This window comes from Pseudorca crassidens, chromosome 14, assembly GCF_039906515.1.
Source record: "Pseudorca crassidens isolate mPseCra1 chromosome 14, mPseCra1.hap1, whole genome shotgun sequence".
Classification (NCBI taxonomy): Eukaryota; Metazoa; Chordata; class Mammalia; order Artiodactyla; family Delphinidae; genus Pseudorca; species Pseudorca crassidens.
This window is the reverse complement of record NC_090309.1, coordinates 68460818-68484182: the sequence shown is the minus strand read 5'-3', so window position 1 is coordinate 68484182 and position 23365 is coordinate 68460818. Positions and strand designations below refer to the sequence as shown.

General features: G+C 44.8%; 1 protein-coding gene across 1 annotated transcript in view; it reads left to right on the top strand.

Moving 5' to 3' along the window:
* LBH (LBH regulator of WNT signaling pathway) overlaps positions 1-23365 on the top strand; it is an 86697-nt gene that overhangs the window by 29287 nt on the left and 34045 nt on the right. Inside the window, exon 4 of the mRNA XM_067703347.1 lies at positions 1950-2088. Within this exon, the coding sequence (XP_067559448.1) occupies positions 2027-2088 (62 nt within the window). The 5' untranslated portion in view covers positions 1950-2026. The remainder of the gene's footprint in view (positions 1-1949; positions 2089-23365) is intronic.

The window sequence follows — 23365 nt, the reverse complement described above, 5'->3', positions numbered from 1 at the left end:
TGCAGCCACTGCCATTCTCTGCCCAGGGGGTGACCAGGTCTCACTGGAGGGACAGACCCATGGACCTGATTACAGGTGTGGGGAAGGTCATGGTCAGGCATATGCCCTGCTCCCACCCCGCCACATCTCAGGGTGGGGTTGCCAGCAGCCGTCCTCCTTCAGGGCTGGCATAGGTGGCCTGGCTAGAACCTCCTGCCGACCCCTGATGGAGGTACAAGTGCATCTGGGTGTGAGGATTGCAATCCCTTGAGGTCACCTGGCCTCTGTGGCTTGGGGTGGTAGCCCTTCAGCTGTGGGAGGGGAGAATGACTTTCCTAACCCAGCAGGGACCCTGAACTTTTATTTTGCATGGGGTCCCCAAATTATGCAGCTGACCCTTCCTCGGGGGTCTCTCTTCCAGTACTTCAGTGGGCACCAAGGTCCCAGGTCATGTTTCATTCTTTTCCTGCCTCCTGGATTCCTCCTCCCCACTGTCCTTCACCTGTTTCCTCCCGTTCTTTCAGAACTCAGTTTAGATGCCATCTCGGTGGGCCCCCCCGCCCCGCCATTCCCAGCCCTCGCTGGTGTCGCTTTCCTTTCTCTTCCTGTGGCACCCAGTGCAGCCTCTGCCATCAACTCTGGCTCTAGGCCTTGTACCCTTGACCTCTTTGGACCTCAGTTTCCTCTTTATAATGGGGGAGGGAGGGTTGGCGAGCTCTTGGAGGCCCCTTCCAGCTCTGCCTTCCAGTCCGTGATTCCACACATGTGGGTCTCGACCCCCAGCAGGAGTGTGAGCAACGTGCAGAACGAGACCTACCCTTCCCCTTGTCTGTGCCTCAGTTCCCACCCTGTGCTCAGCACATCGCAAACACCTGACAAATGTGCATTGAACTGGATTGTGAAAGTCTGTAAAACACTCAGTTCCTTGGAACAAAGGCACAGCAGGCCTTTCAGACTCTCCTGCAAAGGGATCTCTTCAGGCATGTGACCTGGTGTGGCTTCAGGCTTTCAGATCCATCTCATGTCCATCCAGCTGCTCCCAGTGGGCTGAGGCCATCATAGTGCAAAGCCTGGGTCAACCTAGAGGTGGCATTTCCTGGCTGTGTGTCCAGCAGAGGCCACTGCTGCCCCAATGTGGGTGCCCTGTGTGAGCTTCCCTGATGGGCTGGTAACTGTCTACTCAAGCAGGGTGTACCCTTGACCTTTTGCCCCAGCCTGAGAGTCAGCTGCCCTTTGCCCCTGGCAGCCAACTGGCAGCCACTTGGCCAGAGACCAAGGGGGACGATAGCTTGAAGGCAGGCAGCTGGCCTGGGAGTCCAGCCTTCAGATGTCAGCCCATTCCAGGGGGAGGAGCACAGGTGATGGGAAAAAAGCAAGAGAAAATCACCTCCTCCAAAGGGCATCGATGTCAGAGTTATAGTACAGATTTGAACACATAGGGTGGGGAAAGGAAGACCAACTCTACTCCCTCGGACTTCTCAAACTTTAGAGTGCAGAGGAAACACTTGGACAGAGTATTTAAAATTCAGATTCCCAACCTCACACATGAGAGACTCTGACTCAGTAGGTCTGGGGTGGGCCCTGGAATCTGTATTTGTATACTGTCATTGAAGAAGGTGGGCTTTGGAGAGTCTTGGGATCAAAGCCCAGCTCTGGGGTTTATCTTTGTGTCCCTGCACCCCTCACTTTATCCACTGGAGTTTGATCACAGAGGCAGAGCCATGATGAGTGATACCAAGTAAAGACATTTGGGGGAGAATTAGGCATCACACAGTTGTGGATCTGGTTAAGCAGTCTACATAAAGTCATTGTTTCTGCAACCAGTGTTGGGCCTGAAGTCCCCTGGGCCAGCAGTTGGGAAGGAAAGATAGATGTGAAGTAGGGGAGAAAAGGACAAACTGGAACCCACAAAAATGAACTGGGCCCCTCAGGGAGAAACTGTAACTTGCATTTGTCTTGCTTCCTTTCAGTGACGCAGGTGACTTGCAGGGTTAGTTGGTGACCCACAGAGCCACACACACAGCTGGCTCAGGATTTGGAGAAGCAGATGGAGAAGACTGGGCTGGAGCAAGAGGGACAATGGACTCACAGCTGCCACACACCAACAAGGTGAGCCAGGAGCCCAGCATCAGCCTGCGTGGCGGGTACTGGTTGGATGGGGTTTAAAGAATGCCCTTTATACAAACAGATTTCCCTCTCCTAAAATATATTTTTAAAATTTGACAAGAAAACCTGAAAATATAGAAAGGATTAAACAAGGAAATAAATAAATAAACCCATAATTAAATAATCCACAGCTACTGTTAACATTTAGGGTTTTGTCTTTTACATATTTTTCTATTATATATTATATACACATACACATCTGTATTACATATAGTTTCACAATTATAATTAATTTGTGTATACAGTTCTGAATCCCACTTTTTTCTCTTAACATGATTCTTGTATTTGCCCAGTGATTAAAGTTCTTGGAAAACATCACTTTTATTTATTTTCTTTTTAAGATTTTTTTTTTGATGTGGACCATTTTTAAACTTTGATTGAATTTGTCACGATATTGCTTCTGCTTTATGTTTTGGTTTTTTGGCCACGAGGCATGTGGGATTTTAGCTCCCCGACCAGGGATCGAACCTGCACTCCCTGCATTGGAAGGCGAAGTCTTAACCACTGGACCGCCAGGGAAGTCCCCTGAAAACATCACTTTTAATGGATATCATTGTCCATCATAAAGCTGTAGCATAATTGTTCAACAATTTCCCTATTGTTGAACATTTATGCTATTTTCTGTATCTTTAGTGGCCATGTCATGAACATCTATATACACCTTAGTTCCTATCCCAGAATATGTCCTCAGGAAGATGGAATTACTGCTTAAAGAGCACCAACATTTAATGCTTTACCCCCCAAAGAAACCATAACCCAAACATATAGAAAAAATATACAAAGAAGGTGTTTCTTCCTACTCTCAACCCTCAAGCCAGGAATGCATCCAATTTTGACCGTTTGCCTAGTACTCAGTCAGGAATGAAGAGTGGTTCAGTGATACCCAGCTCTGATTCTTGAGTGATTAAGGCGTGAGCCCAGGCAGCAATGAGCACCCTGTTCAGGGTGCCAGGGGACTCTGGCTCGGGGCCCCTCAGCACTGAATCACTGGACTGACATGTGTTCTTCCCACCGTGGAGAGGAGATGCAGGGTGGAGAGGGGACGCAGGGTGGAGAGGGGATGCGGAGCAGAGGAACCATTCTAGCCCAGCCCCCCCAGCACCCTCCCTCACTGGAGCCCTGCAGGCTGGGAGTGCCGGCAGAAGGCCCAAGAATCGATGGTCCTGAGGTCAGTGTATCTGAGGTTTGCTCTTGGCCAGAATTCAGAGTAGGGAAAAGAAAACTGCATCTGGGTCAAGGTGAGCCTGTCTGGTTGGAGGTCCCAAGGCTACACAGAGGACAAGAGTGATCAGAGCATTGAGCCAGGTGTGGCAATGAAGGAGAGCAAAGATGCTGGTTCACACAGGAACCCCGCCGGAGGAGCCCTTCCATCTGAGATAGTAGCCCTCCCTGCGGGTGGTCAGCCACACAGTCTTAAACCTCCACGACTTACATCTTAGTGCCAAGGCCATCCCTTCATTTTGAAAGGAAGAAGGAAGAAAACTAGTACTCACTGGGGATTTGCTGAGTGCCAGGCACTTTAAAACACAAGGGAGGCCTATTAATCCCCATTGTTACAAATGAGCACACCAAGGCCAAGAGAAACAAAAGGCCTTGCTTAAGGTTATGGGGCCAATTAATTAAGGGCTAGGGCCAGAACTGGGTGCTTCTCAAGCCCTGGGTACAGAGGCAGGTACAGTAGGGAGAAGACCACTGAGCTTGGGTACTCATCCAAGCTCTGCTGTGTATTAATTCTTCGAACATAGGGATGGTACTCATGCCTTCTGAGCTTCAGCTTTCCTCTTCTGTAAAATGGGAGACTGCTTGCTTTGTAGGGTTCCTGTTCAGAGTAACAGGGATGATGCTTGAAAAGGACCTGGTGTCATGCTTGGCCCACAGGAGGAGCTCACTAAAGCCAGTTGTAACATTCACTACTTTTGCTTCTGTCCCACCTCTTCTGGGAGCCCTGATGGGGAAGCCCATCCAGGTATGGATGGATCACAGGGATTTCTGGGAGACTTAAGTCTCTGGAACGAATCCCCTCACTCCCTGACCACCCCACCGGCCCCCATCATGTTCGACCCCAGCGCAGAACGCTGGTAGCTTGATTACTTTGCAACACTCTGGCTTTTCTCTCAGAGCAGAAAGAAGGCTCCGGACTCTACATCACTTTCATGCTCCCCAGATAGACCTGGTCCCCAGACAGAGGAAGGACAAGGCTCAGAGCTGGGGGTGGGGGTGGGGAGGAGGTAACTGGAGCATTACCTGTACGAAGTGTCCAACGTCCAGGTGATATTTTATCCTGCTCCTTGTGAGGGTCTCCAGTGAGCAGAGGACTGTTAGTGGCCTGCGCTCTTGGTGCCTAGGCCTTTGCAGACCCACCTCAAGTTTTCCTGGGGGTTTGGCTAAGCGCTCCCACCTCAGCCTTTTAAAGGCTCTGGGCTGAACTCAGCCACCTCCGACAGGACCACGAAGGACCAGCCGAGCACTCGATGGCTGCTTCCCAGCCCGCCTGGGAAACATTTCATTTTCTATTTGCAGAATCACAGATGTTGACTTTTGATCTCTTCCTCTCTCCCTCTGGGCCTCAAATCAGTAATGACAACTATTTCATTTCTTTTTAATTTTTTTTTCTTTTCCCTATAAAGAGAAAATGTCATGAGGGCTCAGAAAGGCTGTTAAAATATTGTAAGAGTTTATTACACACTGGCTACTGGGGTGAGAAAGAAAAGATCTAGCCCTCTCCATGTAAAGCCAGTGGCAATCATCAGAAGGGGGCTGAGTGGGGCACCTTTAAAGGCAATGTTTTTAACCTTCCGTGTATTTGTACACCATCCAGGGATCTTGTTATGGTGCAGATTCAGATTCAGTAGGTCTAACGAGCTCCTGGATGAGGGAGGTCCACACTGCTGGTTCCGGACCACACTCAGAGAAAGACGTTGAGGTTCTGCCTGTCTCTATCCTGCTCCAGTCCTGAAGTGCTGTGATCTATAAAACCCTCCCTGCCATCTCCATGCAGCTGGGGCTGTGTAGGTAGTGCTGGCCAAGCTTCTCTCAGCAGACACTTTAATATAATTAAAACCCACACTAGATTCTTATCACTTCTGTTCTGTTTAAACGGAGGATATTCAGATATATACACATTTCCAGCGGTGTCTTTGTTTTTTGGGTTTGTTTTTTTTTTGCCACACCGTGAGACATATGGAATCTTAGTTCCCCGACCAGGGATCAAACCTTTGCCCCCTGCAGTGGAAGTGCGGAGTCCTAACCACTGGACCACCAGGGAAGTCCCCAAAGAAGGTTTCTTTGGACCAGAATCTGTCCCAATAGGTCACACAAAGACTCTTATTGGGGGTGGGGGTCTTCCTTCTCTCACTCCTTTCCATCCTTTGGGTTATTTGTCATTTTTTCAAATGAAATTCAGCTCAACCATTATGATATCATGCTGAACCTTTTGCCACTCCACAAATGGGCAAGTCTCTGAATACCCAGTGAAAATTACCTTTTTCCTTCTATATTTGCTAGTTACTTATTTAAAAATTCATGTTCTATGTATTTAGAGCACATAGGCTCAACTTTAAGAAAATGTATTATATGACTGAAACATAATGCAGTGGATAATTAGGGTGCATTAGAAAGTGACCTCAGTTTCATAAAAGGATTCACTGCAGCATGCCTTCAGGTGATGAGCTCTTTTCTGGTCATTTAACTATGAAAATCTTGCTCTCAGAGATTCTGATTTAAGTGGTCTAAGGAGGGACTAGGGCTCTAATTTTTTTTTTAAAGCTCCCAGGGTGATTCTAATGCACATCCAAGTTTGAGAGCTACTAGACTAAATGATGTCAAGCTTCCAACTTTAAACTGTTCAGGTGACTTGCTGTTCATTTAAATTCAACACACATTTTTGTACACCTGTCGTGTGCCAGGCACTATGTGAGGCTTCAGACACATGAAGTCCTGGTTCCTACATTCAAGGCTCCCACAGACTAGCAGGGGAGATGAAGCATTCAGAATTAATTGGAGACCCCACAAATAGTGAGTCAGGGAAACCGTGTCTGTAATGTACAAATAAAAGGCAAGGAAGGAATGGGCAAACCTGCCTGTATCTCCTCCACATCATCACTATCCCTCTCCCTTCCCTCCAAAGGGAATAGAAGATGGATTAAGTAGGAGAACAATGAGCTGCAGGGCAGATGCTTGGCAATCAGATTTGGGTTCTGGGGAGAATGGGAGGGCTCTGGGAGGCTGAGGTGTGTAGCCATCCAGACTGAGTGATTTCTTTTTTTTTTTTTTTTTAATTTTTTGGCTGCATGGGTGTTCGTTGCTGCGCGTGGGCTTTCTCTAGTTGCGGCGAGCAGGGGCTACTCTTTGTTGTGGTGCGTGGGCTTCTCATTGCGGTGGCTTCTCTTGTTGAGGAGCACGGGCTTTAGGCACACTGGCTTCAGTAGTTGTGGCATGCGGCTCAGTAGTTGTGGCTCGCGGGCTCTAGAGCGCAGGCTCAGTAGTTGTGGCGCACAGGCTTGGTTGCTCTGAGGCATGTGGGATCTTCCCGGACCAGGGCTCGAACCCATGTCCCCTGCATTGGCAGGTGGATTCTTAACCACTGCGCCACCAGGGAAGTCCCCAGACTGGGTGATTTCTTAATGCAGGAATGCAAAACCTGCCCGCAAGTGGCAAAGAGTATGAGATGATTCTCAGCAGCTCCTCTGCCAAAACTGTCAAGAAATTCAAGTTGCCTTCTCCACCTCCTTTTCTGAACATGTCCCCAGCCTCCCGGTTTGGGTGCTCTTCTCCCCAGATGGCCTTCCCTGGTCCCCTCACTGCTCTAGGTCCCTCACCCCATCCCGGCTTACCTGTCCCCAAATAACCTCTCACCAATGGTAGTTCTGACCCCTGTGCTGCAGGCATCAGTGAGTGGGGCTGGCTTCCACATGGAGCTATGAATGGCCAAAAGACCCACTCAAAAACACTTGCATTGTAAGGTAGGGACTCTCTTCTTCCAAATGTCACTCCAACGTGGGAGAATTCAAGAATGAGATGTTTTAATAAAGGCAGAACCAGGCAGCCCCCAGCTTACACTAATCCACCGAAGAGCAGAGCAAATGGATTTTGGCAGAAAGTACCGTATGCCCCAAGCATTCCCTTTGACCTTACTTCTGGTCCTCACTTCTGGGTCAAGTGGGATGCTCTCCCACAAGGGAGAGAGAACTTGCTCCCAGGCCAAGTTGGCCAAAGGGGAAATAGGCTGCTTCTCAAGACGCTCAGCTTCCGCATTTTGTGAGGATATGGGGTGAGGTTTGGGGGCAGGACTATTTGAACAATGAATAGGGTGTTGGCTACTTTTAATGTGCGTTACAGGGAGCCTCTAAAAACTACTTTGTGACCTGCCTTTAGCTGCCTTCCAGCTCTATGATTCTTTGAAATATTTGAACTGAATTTAGGAGGTCTCCTGCAAGTGGAGGAGTCCTGGAAATCCTGCAAAGCCATGAGTATGAACAAATATTAACTGGGACTCTCCTCAGACCCCACTCTGTGACCCTCAAGTATTTCCTATCATTCAATCCTCGCGGTCATTCCAAGGGGTAGATATTATACCCATTTTACAAATAAGGAAACTGAGGCTCAAAGAAGCTGAAAGATTTGCCCAATATCCCACAAAAAACAAGCAGTTTCGAGCCGAGGTTTCCTAACTTTTAGTCTGATGCTAACTGTATGATATTATGATTTGTATTCTGTTCAGACACAGTAAGAGCTGGAAAAATCCCAGAGTATTTATTCAAGAAAGAAAGTGATCTCAAAGAAGAAGAAATGGATTTGGTGGAATTGAATGGATGGGTTAGCTCAGGGCAATCTCGTGAGTTGCCAGCAGAGGGCAGAAGCCTGCCATTCTATATAGGTGCTTACATCCTTTAAAGCCCACGGAGGTCTGGGAGTAAGAATTTTTCACCGAGAGGGAACCCAAAGAAAGAGTAGGAAAGCGCCGGTGTGGACCGCTGTGGTTTCAGGTGGCATGCATCTGGGAGCCAGGGGTATGGAAAGAAAAGCATTCTCCTCTTCTGGGTCCCCTGCATCCAGAAGGCAAGAGGCCCACAGCAGCACAAGACACTGAAACATGCACGGATTCGAATACAAACAATCCAAGATTTGGGTCCTGAATCCCCCAGTGTCTATCTTCTGTCACTCTCCCTGTTTGTGCCTGCGTCTGCATCCATGAAAAGAAGGTAATAACAACTGCCTCGTAGGATGATCAGCTAAAGTACTTTGCAAATTATAAAATGTGCTGGCAGGTTAGTGGAGCTGGGTTTGAATGAAGGCTGCTCTAGTGTCTCTCACTAGCACGTGAGCTGTTGACAAGGAGGCCAGGTTGACACCTGTGCTGGGAGGCCAGGGGAGGGGGTGTGGAGCTGGGGATGTGGAGGTGGTAGGCAGAGGAGGAGATGCCACTGCCCCCATTCTCTGATCAGGGTCACTCTGACCTCAGGACACTCCACTCCAGTTGACATGCTTCACATGGGCTGCCTGTCCTCCGGGGTCCTGTGTCCTCAGAGGAGAGCCCCAAACCTCCCCGGCAGCACCTGAGAGGCCTGAGTTTCAGTGATGTGGCCCAGCTCCCTCAGCCCCAGGGATGGTGGGCAGAGTCCCTTCCCAGCCAGACAGCTCAGAACTGAAATGCTGCTGGTGAGGCTAAGTGCGAGAGACCAAGGACCCCGTTGCTGCTCACCCCCAACCCGGCACTCGTCACAGTAACAACACTTTACAGTTCTTCCCAGGAGCGCAACTTCCTATCTCATTTGTGATTTTGTTCACCAGGCCAACAGTCCTGAGAGGGAGATAGGACAGATACAGTTTTAACTCCAATTTTTTAAGAGAAAGAGACTCTCAGCCAGCTTAACAATTTGTCCAAAGTCACGCAGTAGTTAAAAAACAACAAGAACAACAATGACAAAACCCCAACCAATTCAGAACCTGGTCTTATGGCCTTAAAGACACCATCTTGTACTAATGTTTCTATCAAGAGAGATCTATCTCTCTCCATCTGCTTTCTCTCTTTTTAAACTCCCGGTATAGACATATAAGGTCATCATTCTCAACTTATGTACATTATCATCGTCAAGCTAAGCGAAGACCTTCTTTTGTTTTGTTTGATTTAATTTTATTTCCTTTTCCTATCATCCCCAATTTGTGTTCCCACTCAACACCTCTTCTTACCCCCTAAATGGGCACCCCCTCTGATTTGGTTGGTTGGTTCTTTCACTGATTGATTGATTCATTCATTCATTCATTTGTAGGCTTGAGCCAGATACATTTCTGACCAATAATGTGTTTATGATGCTATTAACAAGCATTTTTTTGTTATTGTCGTTCACAACTCATGGACCCTAATTTTGATTCCTTTTTTTCTACACTTCTAGTCATTTCCCATTTATATTTATATGCTTTACTCATCCCCTACTCCTGCATCCCTAAGTATATTACCTGCTACTTGTGCCTACTTAATTTGTTTTATTCTTATTGGCTTCTGATTTGTTTTATATTATTCTAGACTTTTTATCATCTTGGAAGTGTTTCCCTCCTCGTTTTGTATTATTTGTTTATTTACTGTACATGCTTCGGAGTCCTTCATCCAGGTTGGTGACAGTGATGTCCACAATCAACACATTAGTCCGTCCTCACCGTCACCTAAAGTCCGAGTAAGCTCCTTGTAAGGCTGACAGTAAATCACTGAACTCTTGCTTTGATCTTGATTCTTTTACAAGTTTTACGTACTCTTTAATAGTTGGATGCTGAAGCAGTGGTGTCCAATAGAACTTTCCACGATAATGGAAATGTTCTATACTTTTGTACTGTCCAGTATGGTAGCCGCTAGCGACGTGTGGCTATTTGAGCAGCTGCAATGTGGCTTGTGTGACTGAGGAGCTAAAATTTAATTTTAATTAATTTAAATTAAAATTTAAATAGCTTCATATGGCTACCTATTGGAAAGCACAGATCTACTGCATTACTACTCAAAATGTAGTCCCTAGACCAGCAGCATTGCCATCTGGAAGCTGGGAGCTTGTTAGAGATGCAGAATTTCAGGTACACCAACTTCTACTGAATTAGATCTGCATTTTAACAAGATTCCCCATATGATTTCTATGCACACTGAAGTTTCTGCCCTCCTCCCCAGATTTACTGAGATATAATTGACATATAATCGTGTAAGTTTAAGGTGTACAATGATGTTGATTTGATATACTTGTATATTGTGAAATGATTACCATCATAGTGCTAGCTAACACCTGCATCACATCACATAATTACCATCTCTTTTTCTGTGGTGAGAACATTGAAGTTCTACTCTCGGCAACTTTCAAGTATAAATACAGTATTATTAACTATAATCACCATACTGTATATTAGATTCCCAGAACTATTTCATCTTATAACTGGAATTCTGTACCCTTTGACAAATATTTCCCCATTTCCCCCACCTCCGGCCCCTGGCAATCACCATTATAGTCTATTTCCATGAGTTCAGCTTTTTAGATTTCACGTATAAGTCATATCATACAGTATTTGTCTTTCTCTGTCTGACTTGCTTCACTTAGCATAATGCCCTCAAGGTCCATCCACGTTGTCACAAATGGCAGGATGTCCCTCTTTCTCATGGCTGAATAACATTCATATATATATAAAACATATGAATGGATAGAGAAGATGTGAGATTATGTCTATATCTATATCTGTATCTCACATCTTCTTTACCCATTCATCCACTGGCAGACACTTAGGTTGTTTTCAATCTTGGCTATCCTGAATAAAATGCTGCAAAGAACATGGGAGTCCAGATTTCTTTTAGAAATCCTGTTTCCATTTCCTTTGGGTATATATCTAGAAGTGGGGTTGCTGGACCATATGGTAGTTCTATTTTTAATTTTTTTGAGGAACTTCCATACTGTTTTCCATAGTGGCTGCACCAGTTAACATTCCCACCCACAGTGCAGAAGGGTTCCCTTTTCTTTACATCCTTGCCAGCATTTGTTATCTCTTGCCTTTTGGAGGACAGTCATTCTAACAGGTGTGAGGTAATATATCATTGTGCTTTCGATTTGAATTTCCCTGATGATTAGTGATGCTGAGTGCCTTTTTACCTGTTGGCCATTTGTATGTCTTCTCTAGAAAGATGTCTCTTTAAAAAAAAATCAGAACATTTGTTTGTTTGCTATTGAGTTATATGAGCTCTTTATATTTTTTGGATTTTAACCCCTTATCAGATATATGATTTGCAAATATTTTCTCCCATTCTGTAGGTTTGATTTTTTTGTTTAATTTTTTTCTCTTTAAAGGTATTATGCGTCTTTTGTAAGAATGATACTCAAATACATCATGGCTTGTTTTGTTTTTGCTATTTTGAAAAAAACTGTATGTTTTTCATATATTTTCTATTTTAATATACTTTCTATAGGTGATATATCAATAGAAGAAAGATATTTGTGATATCTTCATTGAGCAAATGCTGAGCTTTCTTATTAGTGCTAATAATTTTTTTATTATGTTGAGTTGTCAGTGTGGTCGGTCAGAGTTCTCTCTCTTTCCTTCCTATAGCTGTTATTTATTTTTCTGATTTTTATTGCTTTAGCTAAGTCTCTAGTACTATGCTGAGCCATAGCAGTGATAACAGGCACCCTTGATTGTGGGGATGAATCTAAACTTTCTCCATGTAATATATATGTTGTAGACACTTAATATATAGCCTTCATCAAGTTGAGAAAATAAACATTTATTCTAGTTTTTTTGGAGACTTTTTAAAAAAATTCAAAAGTGTTTATTTGGTACAAATGGTTTTCACAATAAAAGTTCAAATGTTTTTTAAAACATTTCTTGAGATAATCATGAAATTTTTCTTCTTCTGTTCATTAATGGTAAAAATTACATTAATAGTTTTTTCTCACATTAAACTTCCGTGTATTCTAAAAATAAACCTTACTTGGTCATAACTTTTTAAATACACTGTTGGATACAGTTAGGTAATATTTTATGTAGAATTTCATATCAATATTCAAACATGAAATAGCCTTATAGTTTTTTGTTTCTTTTTTTTTACCATCCTTATCTGACTTTGTAATGAAGGTTAGACCAGTCTTATAACAAAGGCGAAACTGATTTCTATTTTCTGGAACAGTTTGTATATGTCAGGGTATTATCTCATCCTTATGATTAGGTGGAACTTATCTGTAAAACCATCTGAGCCTAGGGCTTTTCAGGAAGAGGGGAGGTCTTTGATTACACTGTAATTCTTTATTGAATACTTGACAATTCAGTTTGCTGTTTATTACTGTTGCAACTTTGGAATTTCATATTTTTCCAGAATTGTATCAATTTTAATGTCTCCAAATTTCAATTTTTCATAATATTGTTAGTCTAAAACTTTTTGTGCTGGTGCTTCTTTCAATATTAATTGCATGTTTACATATCTTTTTTCTTCTTCTAACTTTGTCATATACTATTTGTATATTTTACAACCTTTTCAAGAAACCAGCTTAATGTCTTGTTGTTTCTGCACTCTGTCTCTCTGATTTCTGACATTATGTTATGTTTTCCTTTCCTCCCCTCCTTCTGCTCCTCTTCCTTCTCCTCCTCCTCCTCCTCCTCCCTCATCCTTCTCCTCTTCCTCCTTCTAGGTTTATTCTGGAGCTTTTTTCTAATTTCCTGCATTGAAAAATTGGCTCTAAGAATGTTTCAAAAGGGGTTTGGAGTAAGCCCTCTGAAGCCTTATATACTTGATACTACTTTTATTTTACTTGCATTTAAATGATGTTTTGGCTGGATATAAAATTCTAGGTTTGAAGTCCTTTTCCACCAACACTAAAAATATTACTTCATTGCTTTCTTGTATGCATTTTTGTTATTGAGGTTTCATATAATTCTGATTCTTTTTCCTTTTTCATTGATCTACTTTTTCTTTATAAATATTTTGAGAATTTTCCTTGTTGTTAATGTTCTTAACTTTTACTACAATATTTCTAGGTGTGAGTTCTTTTTTTATCTATCTTGTTTAACACTGAATCCTTTCAACAGAAGTTTTATATTTTCTTTATTTCTACAACATTCTCAATTACGATACCTTCAAATATATCCTCCTGCCTTAATTCATTTTCCCATTCTGGCTCCAAAGTCTGTGATACTAACCACTTCACTATCCTCCCGCTCTTGAAAAGAGAGTCAAGATTTCGTTGCCCTCGTCTGCTTAGCCACTGCCTCCTTCCCCCACGCTAAAAGGCCGTGATAGGGGCCTATTTTGCCTCTGTATTCTTAGTGTGTCAGTGCTCACTGTGTGTTGAATGAATGAATGAAGAGAATGGAGGAGTGGCGGTGACCACAGGGCTAGAGCAGGAGGTGCTGTTGCAGCCGGGGCAGCAACCAAGCCTCATGACAGTACTGTGTGCCCACACCCAGGTGTATGACCTCTACAGGGTGGCAGCTCCTTAGCAGACCCCTCCCTGTGGGAGGAAACACCTAGGGCAGCCAGCCCAGCCCGGTCATGTTCTAAGATAATGACCTGGGGTGAGTGCCTGCCATAGCTTTGACCAGCTCTCCATTTGGCTCAAAGCTCCCTTCTGGCAGCTGTGGGGCTCCCGATGTGAGGCCTGTCTGACTCCTTCCTGTCCAGCTGTGGAACCAATGGCAAGTTGCCCTCCTCTTTGACCCTCAGTGTTCTCTTCCATATCTTGGGGAGAATGTTACTGTCCTTTCCAGCTTCCAGGGGTGTAAGGGGCAGCAAAAAAATATTTAAGTGCTTGTAAACAGGGTGCTGCTCTCATCAGGGACAAACCACAGTGCATGTAAAACTCTCTGACCCTGGAGTCTGCGTTCAGAAGGGAGATCCCACATGGGGACATGTGGGCCTCGATCTAACCCTGCTTCCTTGGAGGGGGTCAAGACTCCCCACAGGTCTGTGGCTCTTCAGATCATTTGAAAGAAACCTCTGGGAGCTAGAGCCAACTCCAGGTGGGTGATTCCATCCACCCTTCACCCTCCCCTCCCACACCCTCACTCACAACCCTATACTGTATTACCTCACTCCATCCCCCCACCACTCCCTGCTCTGGTTTCATTGAGGCTCCATTCTGACCTTCCCTGCTTGTAAGAGGGTCCCAACACCCAGAGCATTTCCCTTCCCCTCTGCCCAGCAGAACTTCTTTTGCTATGTATATAACTTATGTCCTGCTCTTAGCTAGGCCTAAGCTGAGGAATTCAATCTAAGTGTTCCTTGGATGATATGGGCTTACTCCTCATAAATTATATATATATATATTCTTTCAGTAGGGCACCCAAGGTCTTAACACAAAAGTAGAAGTACCAGGTCTCTTGGCAGCCTGGTGGCAGGAAGAGGGGAGGGGTTGTTCCAAGACCCTTCAAATAACCCATTTAGGCAGTAATGTGGACTCTTGAGAATATGCCCTTGGTGTCCAAGGCACAGACATTTTTCTGAATGAAATTCTCTCTTTTGGACCCAGGCTTTCAGCTCTTTAGAACCACCCCCCTTACTTTCAGCTTCTCTCTTTTTTTTTTTTGCGGTACGCCCGGCCTCTCACTGTTGTGGCCTCTCCCGTTGTGGAGCACAGGCTCCGGACGTGCAGGCTCAGCGGCCGTGGTTCACGGGCCCAGCCGCTCCGCGGCATGTGGGATCTTCCCGGACCAGGGCACAAACCCGTGTCCCCTGCATCGGCAGGCAGACTCTCAACCGCTGCGCCACCAGGGAAGCCCTCAGCTTCTCTTAATGGCCACTCCCAGCAATCTTTGAAACTTTATTGATTCATACTATTTTCTACCATCTCCTCAGTTTTATTTTTTAAGTAGATCTGATACCCTTTCAATATTCTTGCTTTTCTGATCTTCTTTCATAAAAGTCTTCCTCTTCTATAGCTTTATTTTAAGAGGTTTCAAGCATGAGGTAAGAAATTAGATTTGATTTTCTTGGGCACCATCCAACCCTGAACTCAAAGATTCTGTGAAATTTGCAACATGGTTAACACTAAACTAGCACCACTGAGGACCACTAATGATTAAACCTGCAATAATGTGGCTGGTGCCCTTCTACCTAATGAGAGGATACAACACTAACCAGTAAGTTCTCTGTCTGGTGTTAAGATTACTGAGTTACTCTGACATTATCTAGTTTGAACATTCAAACTAGCCACATTCCTGGTATGCCATGGTAATCCTATCTTAGTAATGACAATAATAGATAACACACAATATACCAGGCACTTTACATACATTAACTTATTTATTTCTCATACTAATGCTGTGAGATAATTAATATTTTCATCCGTACATTACAGAAGGGAAAACTGAGGCAGAGTAAGGTTAAGTAATTTGCCCAAAATTGGAGTTGGTAAATGATAGAGCTGGGATTCAAACTCAGCAGAATGGCCTCTTTCCCATACTACCTCCTGAAGATCAGAAAAGATTATTGTGCACCCCCCTATATGTAATTATGCTGTCACATCTGCTCATAGGAGACTATTGGAACCCTTTTCTTTACCCTTTGTCGTTATGATATGTGTCTAGGTTTTACCTTTTGCACACTGGGAAAAGTTGGAAGAATTAGGAGATCTTTGAAGCAGATAAGAAATAGAAGTAAAGGGCTTCCGTGGTGGCGCAGTGGTTAAGAATCGCCTGCCAATGCAGGGGACACAGGTTTGAGCCCTGGTCCGGGAATGTCCCACATGCCGCGGAGCAACTAAACCTGTGTGCCACAACTACTGAGCCTGTGCTCTAGAGCCTGAGAGCCACAACTGCTGAGCCTGTGTGCCTAGAGCCCGTACTCCACAAGAGAAGCCACCGCAATGAGAAGCCCATGCACCGCAACCAAGAGTAGCCCCCACTCACTGCAACTAGAGAAAGCCCGTGTGCAGCAACGAAGACCCAACGCAGCCAAAAATTAAAATAAGTAAATAAATTTTTAAAAAAAGAAATACAAGTAAAAATACTGAAGCTGCAATAAGAAATAGGAAGTAAGCAATGCTTGAGTAAAAGTGAGAAGGGTTGGAGAGGGGAGCAGAGGAGGAAATGAGGAGTCTTATGGAGGGTTTGGAAATCATAATCACATGTCATACAAAATGAAATGAATAAATAGGAACATTCAAAATCATAAAGATGTCAAATTCATCTATGGAATTTTAATCAAAGTCCAACAGGGTGTTTTGTTTTGTTTGGAACTAGACAATCTGATCCCAAAAGTGATTTGGAAGAGGAAAGGGCCAAGAATAACTGAGAAGCAATTTTGAAAAAGTACAAGGTAGAAGAGCTTACCCTACCAGATATCAAGACTTATCATCAAAATATTTAGTAATGAAGACAATATCATTTGGGCAAAAGGATAGACCAATGGAGCAGAATAGAGAGCCCAGCCACTGGCCCACCTGTACTTGGAAAGAATATAAGGCAGAGATGTCACAAATCAGTGTGGATCTATTTAGTAAACGAGTCTAAGGAGCAACTGTTTTCATATGGAAAATACAAAAGTAGATTTCTACCCTAAATCAACCCCAGGTAGATTAAAGAATTCTTCAATAAAAACAAAAAGCAAAAGTTTAAGATACAAGATGAAACTATAGAAAAATTCTTCATGACTTTAAGATAAAGAAGGATTTCTCTAAGAAATGCACACACACAAATAGAAACCAGAAAAAATGGATAATTTTGACTACATTAAAATTAACTTCTACACAACAAAAGGCCACTATAACAAAGTGAAAAACAAGCCATAGCCTGGGAGAAGATATTTTCAGTGACTATAACATGTAAAGAAATCTCTAAAATTAATTAGAAAAAGATAAACAACACATGGAGGGAAATGGGCAAAGAATATAAACTATCGATTTTCAGAAGAGGAACCCCGCGAGGTCAATAAAAATACAGAGAGATGCTTGCTTTCACTATTAATCAAAGAAATACCAATTAAAACAGTAATGTTATACCATACACACCCACCAGCTCAGCAAAAATTTATGTTAGACAATGCCAAGTGCTGGCAAAGATCTGTTATGTCATGGAGCCTCATTCACTGCTGGTGGGATTGTAAATTGATACAAGTATTCTGGAGAGCAATTTGGCTGTTACTAGTAAAGTTGTAGGTGGTCGTGTCCAGAAATCCCACTCCTAGGCATACAGTCTTGTATATATGCACAAGGAGACATGTATTAAGATGTATGCTGCCACATGGAAACAACCTAAAAGTCCATGAGACTGGATGACTAAATTGTATTATAGTTATACAATGGAATACAGTACAGTGTGTGTCAGCATAGATGAAAATCTCATAATTGTAATGCTAGGGGAGAAATGCACATTGCAGAAGATTATGATTATGTATACACACACATATACATATATAGTTTAAAAGCATAATACTACTTTATAATGTTTATGGATACATAAAAATGCAATAAATATAATAAAAAATATAAAAACATGCACGAGGATGTTGAATTCAAAACAGTGCTTCACTCTGGGAAATGAGAGAGGAGAATGGAGTGGGGAAGAGGACAGAGGGAAACTCAGCTGTGTCTCTAATATTTACTTTCTTTGAAGTAAAAAGACCTGAAGCAAATAAGACAATATGCTAATATTTTCTAAAGCTGATGTGGCCATCATTAATGCTGTCCACCAAATATTTCTGGCTCTCTGCTTTCCAGGCCCATGGTAAGATTGCATTTTCCATTCACTTTGAAGTTAGGGGTAGCCTGGAGACTTTGGCCAATGAACTGAAGTGGAAGTGACTTACATTTCTGGTGTCAGTGCACAAAAGTGTTGGCCAACATGGCAGCCCAGAGACAAAGTTTCTCTCCTCCCCAGGCCCTAAGCAGACATGATATTTCCAGATAACCTGTGGAGTACAGGTGGATGAGTGAGAGATGAACCTTTATTGCTCTTGGCCACTGAAATTTGGGGACGTTTGTTACCACAGCACAACCAACTCTGTCCTGACTGATATAGCTGTGAAGTGTGTCCATAGGTGTTCACTGTGTTAGTCTCTGATTTTATCTACATGTTGAAATATTACAAATACATTTTTTAAAGTTTTTAAATTGGACTGGATTAATCATATTTCTCAGTTCACGGCACATTGTCTTTATTGGTCTGCATAATGCCCTTCTCTTATTCTATTAATTCTCATTTTCTTAGTAAGTACCTCAGACTTGAGATGGAAGCAATGTTGAATGACAGGACATCTTGATGTATTGACAAAGGGAATGAATGATGGGCTCGCACTCCTAGCACGAGTCCAGATTTCCTCCAGTGCTCTCTGGTCAGATTGTGGGAGCCAGACTTTCCAATCAGAAAGTCTCAGCTCTTCTCCAGAGAAATGTAAACAAGAATTGTGATGAATGCAATGGTCCCAATTGTTGCTGACTCTTTGTATGGTTTTAGAAAAATCATTTCACCCTTTGTTCCTAATTCTCTGATGTGTTGGAAAGTGCTAACCTTGCCCCCAGAGAGTTCCTTCCCTACCCACTTAGAGCCAGCACCTGCCCTCCATCCCCACCAACCAGCAACTGTTTCCCCAGATGCAGGTCACCTGTGAGAGAAATGCTAAGAAAACTTTCCACACCTCGTGGCTCCCAGGTTCCTTTTGCAGGGCTGCCTGCAGAACCCTCAGGGAGTGAAAACCCCAGAAAGAGAAGGAGGAAGGGGGCAGAGAGCTGGGAGAAGGAAGAGAAACTTGTGCTTCTGGCCAGTTCTGTTCTGTACTGTGGAGCGAAACACAAGCAGTGCCTGGAAGTCACCGTGAAATTTGATGCCTTTGAGAAGTTCTGTGGAAAGAATGACATCATGACCAACCACTCCCCCCCACCCCACCTTTTTTCCAGTGGGAGTGAGAAATAAATAGACTGACACATTTTCCAGTCAGGGAGCGATTCTGGAGAGCAAGTTTACCTTGGCTCAGGAGCTCAGGTGGGGCTGTGAGAAACCTTATCTGTGCTTGCCCTGTAAACAAGGGGCCCTCCATCTCCCCGGAGCCTTGGCCACTGAGCAGGTGACTGCGGCAGGCAGGTGAGCAGGGCAAGCCACGGGCTGGCCAGAGCTACCGCAGAGCCAGCCTGGCCCCAAGCAGGCTGTGTTAGGTAAATATTGCCTAGATTTGACTGACAGACTCATTTACTGACTGTGGCTGCCAAGAGAAATGCCATCAAATCCACCAGATTCAAAGGTAAAACAGACGTCCCTTAATTTGATGCTTCTCAAACTGTAATGTGCATATGGTCACCTGGGGATCTCCTTAAAATGCAGCTTCTGATTCAGCAGGTTGGGGCAGGGCTGAGAAATTGCATTTCTAACAAGCTGCCGGGTGATACTGATGGTGCTGGTCTATGGAGCACACTGTGAGCTGGCAAAGCCTCAATGTTGAGATGACCGTGAGCATTTTACACGGTCGAAATAGTTACCATTTAAGGAGCCCCGTCTGACTCTGTGACAGGTGCTGTACCAGGTGTCTTCTGTCACTGAGCTCTTTTACTCTTCATACCAGCTCTGCAAGGTAGGCATTATTATCCCTGCCCCTTCCTTGGCAAACAAGGAACTTGAGGCTAAGAGAGGTTAATTCCTGCTCTGTAAGTGTCATTTCCAAAAGCTTTCATTGCTATCTTCCTTCCCCTTCCCCGCGATCTGAAATAACCCAAAGACAAAGGATAATACACACCCTGTGTAGGGCTGGGCGTTGTCTGCTTGTGGTGATCGGCCCACTTGACATCCGAGAATGAATAATTCCTTTTGTACAGAATCATCAGGGCCAAGCACAGGACTTCAGGAATCCTGGAGTGAATGTTTGGCCCAGTAAGCCCTGGCCACAGTAGAGATAGTCACTCAGAAAGGTGGACACGTCTGGTTTTCAAATCCCTATTGTACTGATGTGTTCACCCCTAGGAAATGCGGTTTAAGATTCTAAATACCAGGAGGAGATGCTTTGATGTGTCAGCTTGGAAAGAATGCCTCTTAAGGGCCATTTAGGACTGCAGGAGGGAAAAAAAATGTCCCAGCTTGTGTAAACACCAGCGTGAAGGCAGTTGTAATTGACTGACCCACCTGGAGATATTTAATTACCTCCAAGAACTGTGATGTGCCCTTGCAAAACCCAGACAACTTCCGGGTATGAACTTGCATCACATCTGCATCTCAACCAGCAAGGCAATTCAACTAGCTGGTCCTGGCCACACACAGGGCAAAGTGGGAAAAATATGATACTCTCCCCCAGACCCTTGGAAGACCGGAATTCTGGTGACCGCTTAGGAAGTCGGACTGCTCTAGGACTCCATTAGCATTTGAACCTCATCCATAGTGATTCCAAGATGCGACCATGATTTGTACTGCAGGGTGGGGAAGGCCAGGTTCAGGTCCTCCTGGAAGCCATTACAACTCCATCCTTGTTACACAGAAGAAAATACTCAGAGCAGCAAGTCCCAAGACAAATTGAAGGCCTCCAAAAAGTCACATTTAATTTTGTTATTTACATATTACATCATCCTACAAAGTATTTGAGGGAGTTTACGGAAACCACATGAAAGAGAGCAAAGTTTAAAAAAAAAATAAGGAGAGGGAATATGGGAGGAAGGGAAAATAAAAGAAGAGGATTAAGCCTGGTGTGGTCAATACCTTATCAAATATTTTAAGGTCCCACGCACTTGGACTAAGTTATCTTAAATCGAGCTCTAACTTCCTAACCTACAAAGCAAAAAAGAAAAGCATGGACAGCATTCACTACACCTATGCTATAAAAATGAAGCAGCTGCTTCAGAGAAGCACAGATATTCCTGGTGCTGAGGCTCCCCATGGGGCTTCATGAGGGAGAACCAGAAGACACAGTGGAATGTCATCAAGAGTGTCCTCAACGCTAGCTCTATGGGAAGTCCCACGGGTTGTTTCATGGGGATGTTTCCTCTAATGCGCCCAGTGCAGGCTGACGGCCGTGCCAATGCCTAGTCCATCGAGAGCAATTGTGAAAGATTCCAGAATGACCCCTGCGGAGCTGGCGTCGTCCCAGGATAAAAATCAGAGGCAAGGAACTGCTCTGGTAATCTGACAGTCTGATTTCTAAGCACTCCTCACGCCTGCCTCTCTGCGAATCTGAATTTAGTCTGCTCTCCAGGTCTTGTGCCCACCTCACTTAATTTTGGGGTGTGCGTCCTGAGCACTCCCAGCAAATCTGCAGACAATGAAGGTGAAGACGGGGCACAACCTGTAGCCCATCCCCGAGCTGGGAGCAACGGTCTGCCCGCCATGACTTGCTGGGCACAGAGCAGTCTCTTTTCCTGGGAAAGCACAGGCTGAGGAGCCAGAGGACCAGTGCTGGTCCTGAGTTCACGCTCACTGACTGTCAGAACTGAGGAAAGTCAACTCCTCTCTCTGGGCCTTACTTCTGTTGCCTGCAAAAGGGAGAAGATGGGCTGGCATCTAATCTGTCCGTTCCAGGAGGATTCCCCAAGCTGTGGTCCTCCGTGATGCACGGCAAATGGAAGAGAGGCAAGAAAGCAGAGTTGCAAGCTTTGGGGTCTGTGATAGAAATGGAAATGTGCCACCTGGATCCGCTTCAGGGGAGCAGCTGCTGCCCAGCTGCTGGGAGTGGGGTCAGCAGACTGCATCCAGCTCCCAGCTCCTTCAAGGTCAGCCTCGGCTGAAGAGGGCCTCCTCTGCCAAGATCAGGCCTTCCCCAGGACAGCCCACACTGCAGATGCAGGAGAACAAAGGCCCAGGCATTTTGTCCCAATGCGGGACACTCTTACAGGTAATATTTCCCCCATAGCTCCCCATAGGATTGGCTGAGATTTGTTGAGCCTGCATTAGACTTCCTTCTCGGCCCAAGCCTGCTTCTTCCCCTTCCTTTCATCAGTGTTGGCCCCAAACCCTGTCTCCACAGCTGCCTCTGAAGAACCTAGTCTGCAACAGCTTCAAAGCACCCACGGCACAGAGACTTGCCAGACCTGACCTTCAGAACAGAAGCCTTAGCCACCAGGGATCCCAGAGTGAGAGAAACAACTAGTGTGGATGGTGTGACAACACTTATAGCCACAGCCGCAACTCAACAGGCAGTCATCACGTGGACGCCCCACCCATCTAAAACTGACATGATCCTCTTCTCCCCAAATCAGTCCCTTCTGGGCTTTGTTTTCCCAGCGGATGGTGGCAGTTTTCCAGTCACCCAAGCTCAAGAACTCCAAGACTTTTCCAATTCCTTCTCCCTTATGCTCTCACATCCAAACAATTACCGAGTTCTAAAGCCTCCGTCTCTGCATGGCCTCTCACCTTGTCATCTGCGCCTCCCGTGGACACAACCTCTCTCTTGGGCCATCACAGCAGGTCCCCTTCTGACCTCCCTTGCTCCAGCTCGCCCCTTCTTACTTACCGTCAGATGGTTATACCTGTGCGGGCTCCTGTCACGGTGATGGCCCCCACTGCCCCCCGTCATCGCTCTATGGAAGGAAGAGAATGTCAGAGATACTGGAATCACACCAGTCCTTCACACCTGTTTCCCCTGTAGTCACTGGGAGGTATTTGTTGCTGCTTGTGACAAACACTCATACACAAAGTGGTAAAACAACATGAGTTGGATAAGTTTCTGTTTCTATTTGGATTGAGGTCAGCATGATTTCCCTACCTTAGACCCAGAAAACAGAGCACTTGTTCAACTGCAGAGGTGCCCCTGGCATGTAAGTGTATGTGCCTGTGTGGACATGTGGAGGTCCCAAGAACAAAAAAAGAGCTGGGTGACTTGCTGGCATTCAATACCAGGGTATTTCTTAATGTTCCTTGTTGAACAAATAGCTTTCATCTGCCCGTGTCCCCATGTGCAGAAGGGCAGGCTGTGAAGGCGGGACACCGTCTGCCTGCCAATTAAGGCTGGTGGAACCTCCCTGGGCTTTGATGGAAATGCAGCAGTTCACACACCGTGTGCTTCTAGCCAAGGCATTGGCAAGTGCAAGACTAGTGCAAATACTCTGAGAAATGTGCTGGGAAGAGGGAGAGATGGGTTATCAACCATTATATTTGGCATCATCCTCTTCTAAGAGAACTGGCTTGGCCTCTCTCAGAAAACAAGAAAGGGTTGCTACCTTTGCTATGTTTTCCTGTTAAGCAACAAAATGAAATAATTGATGTGGGTTTCACTATCCCTTCTTTTTACTGTTCATCTTCAAGCAGATCCAGTAGAGAATAATTTAACACTGTACCTTTCTGCCAAGGAAGCCGAGTGTCTGCC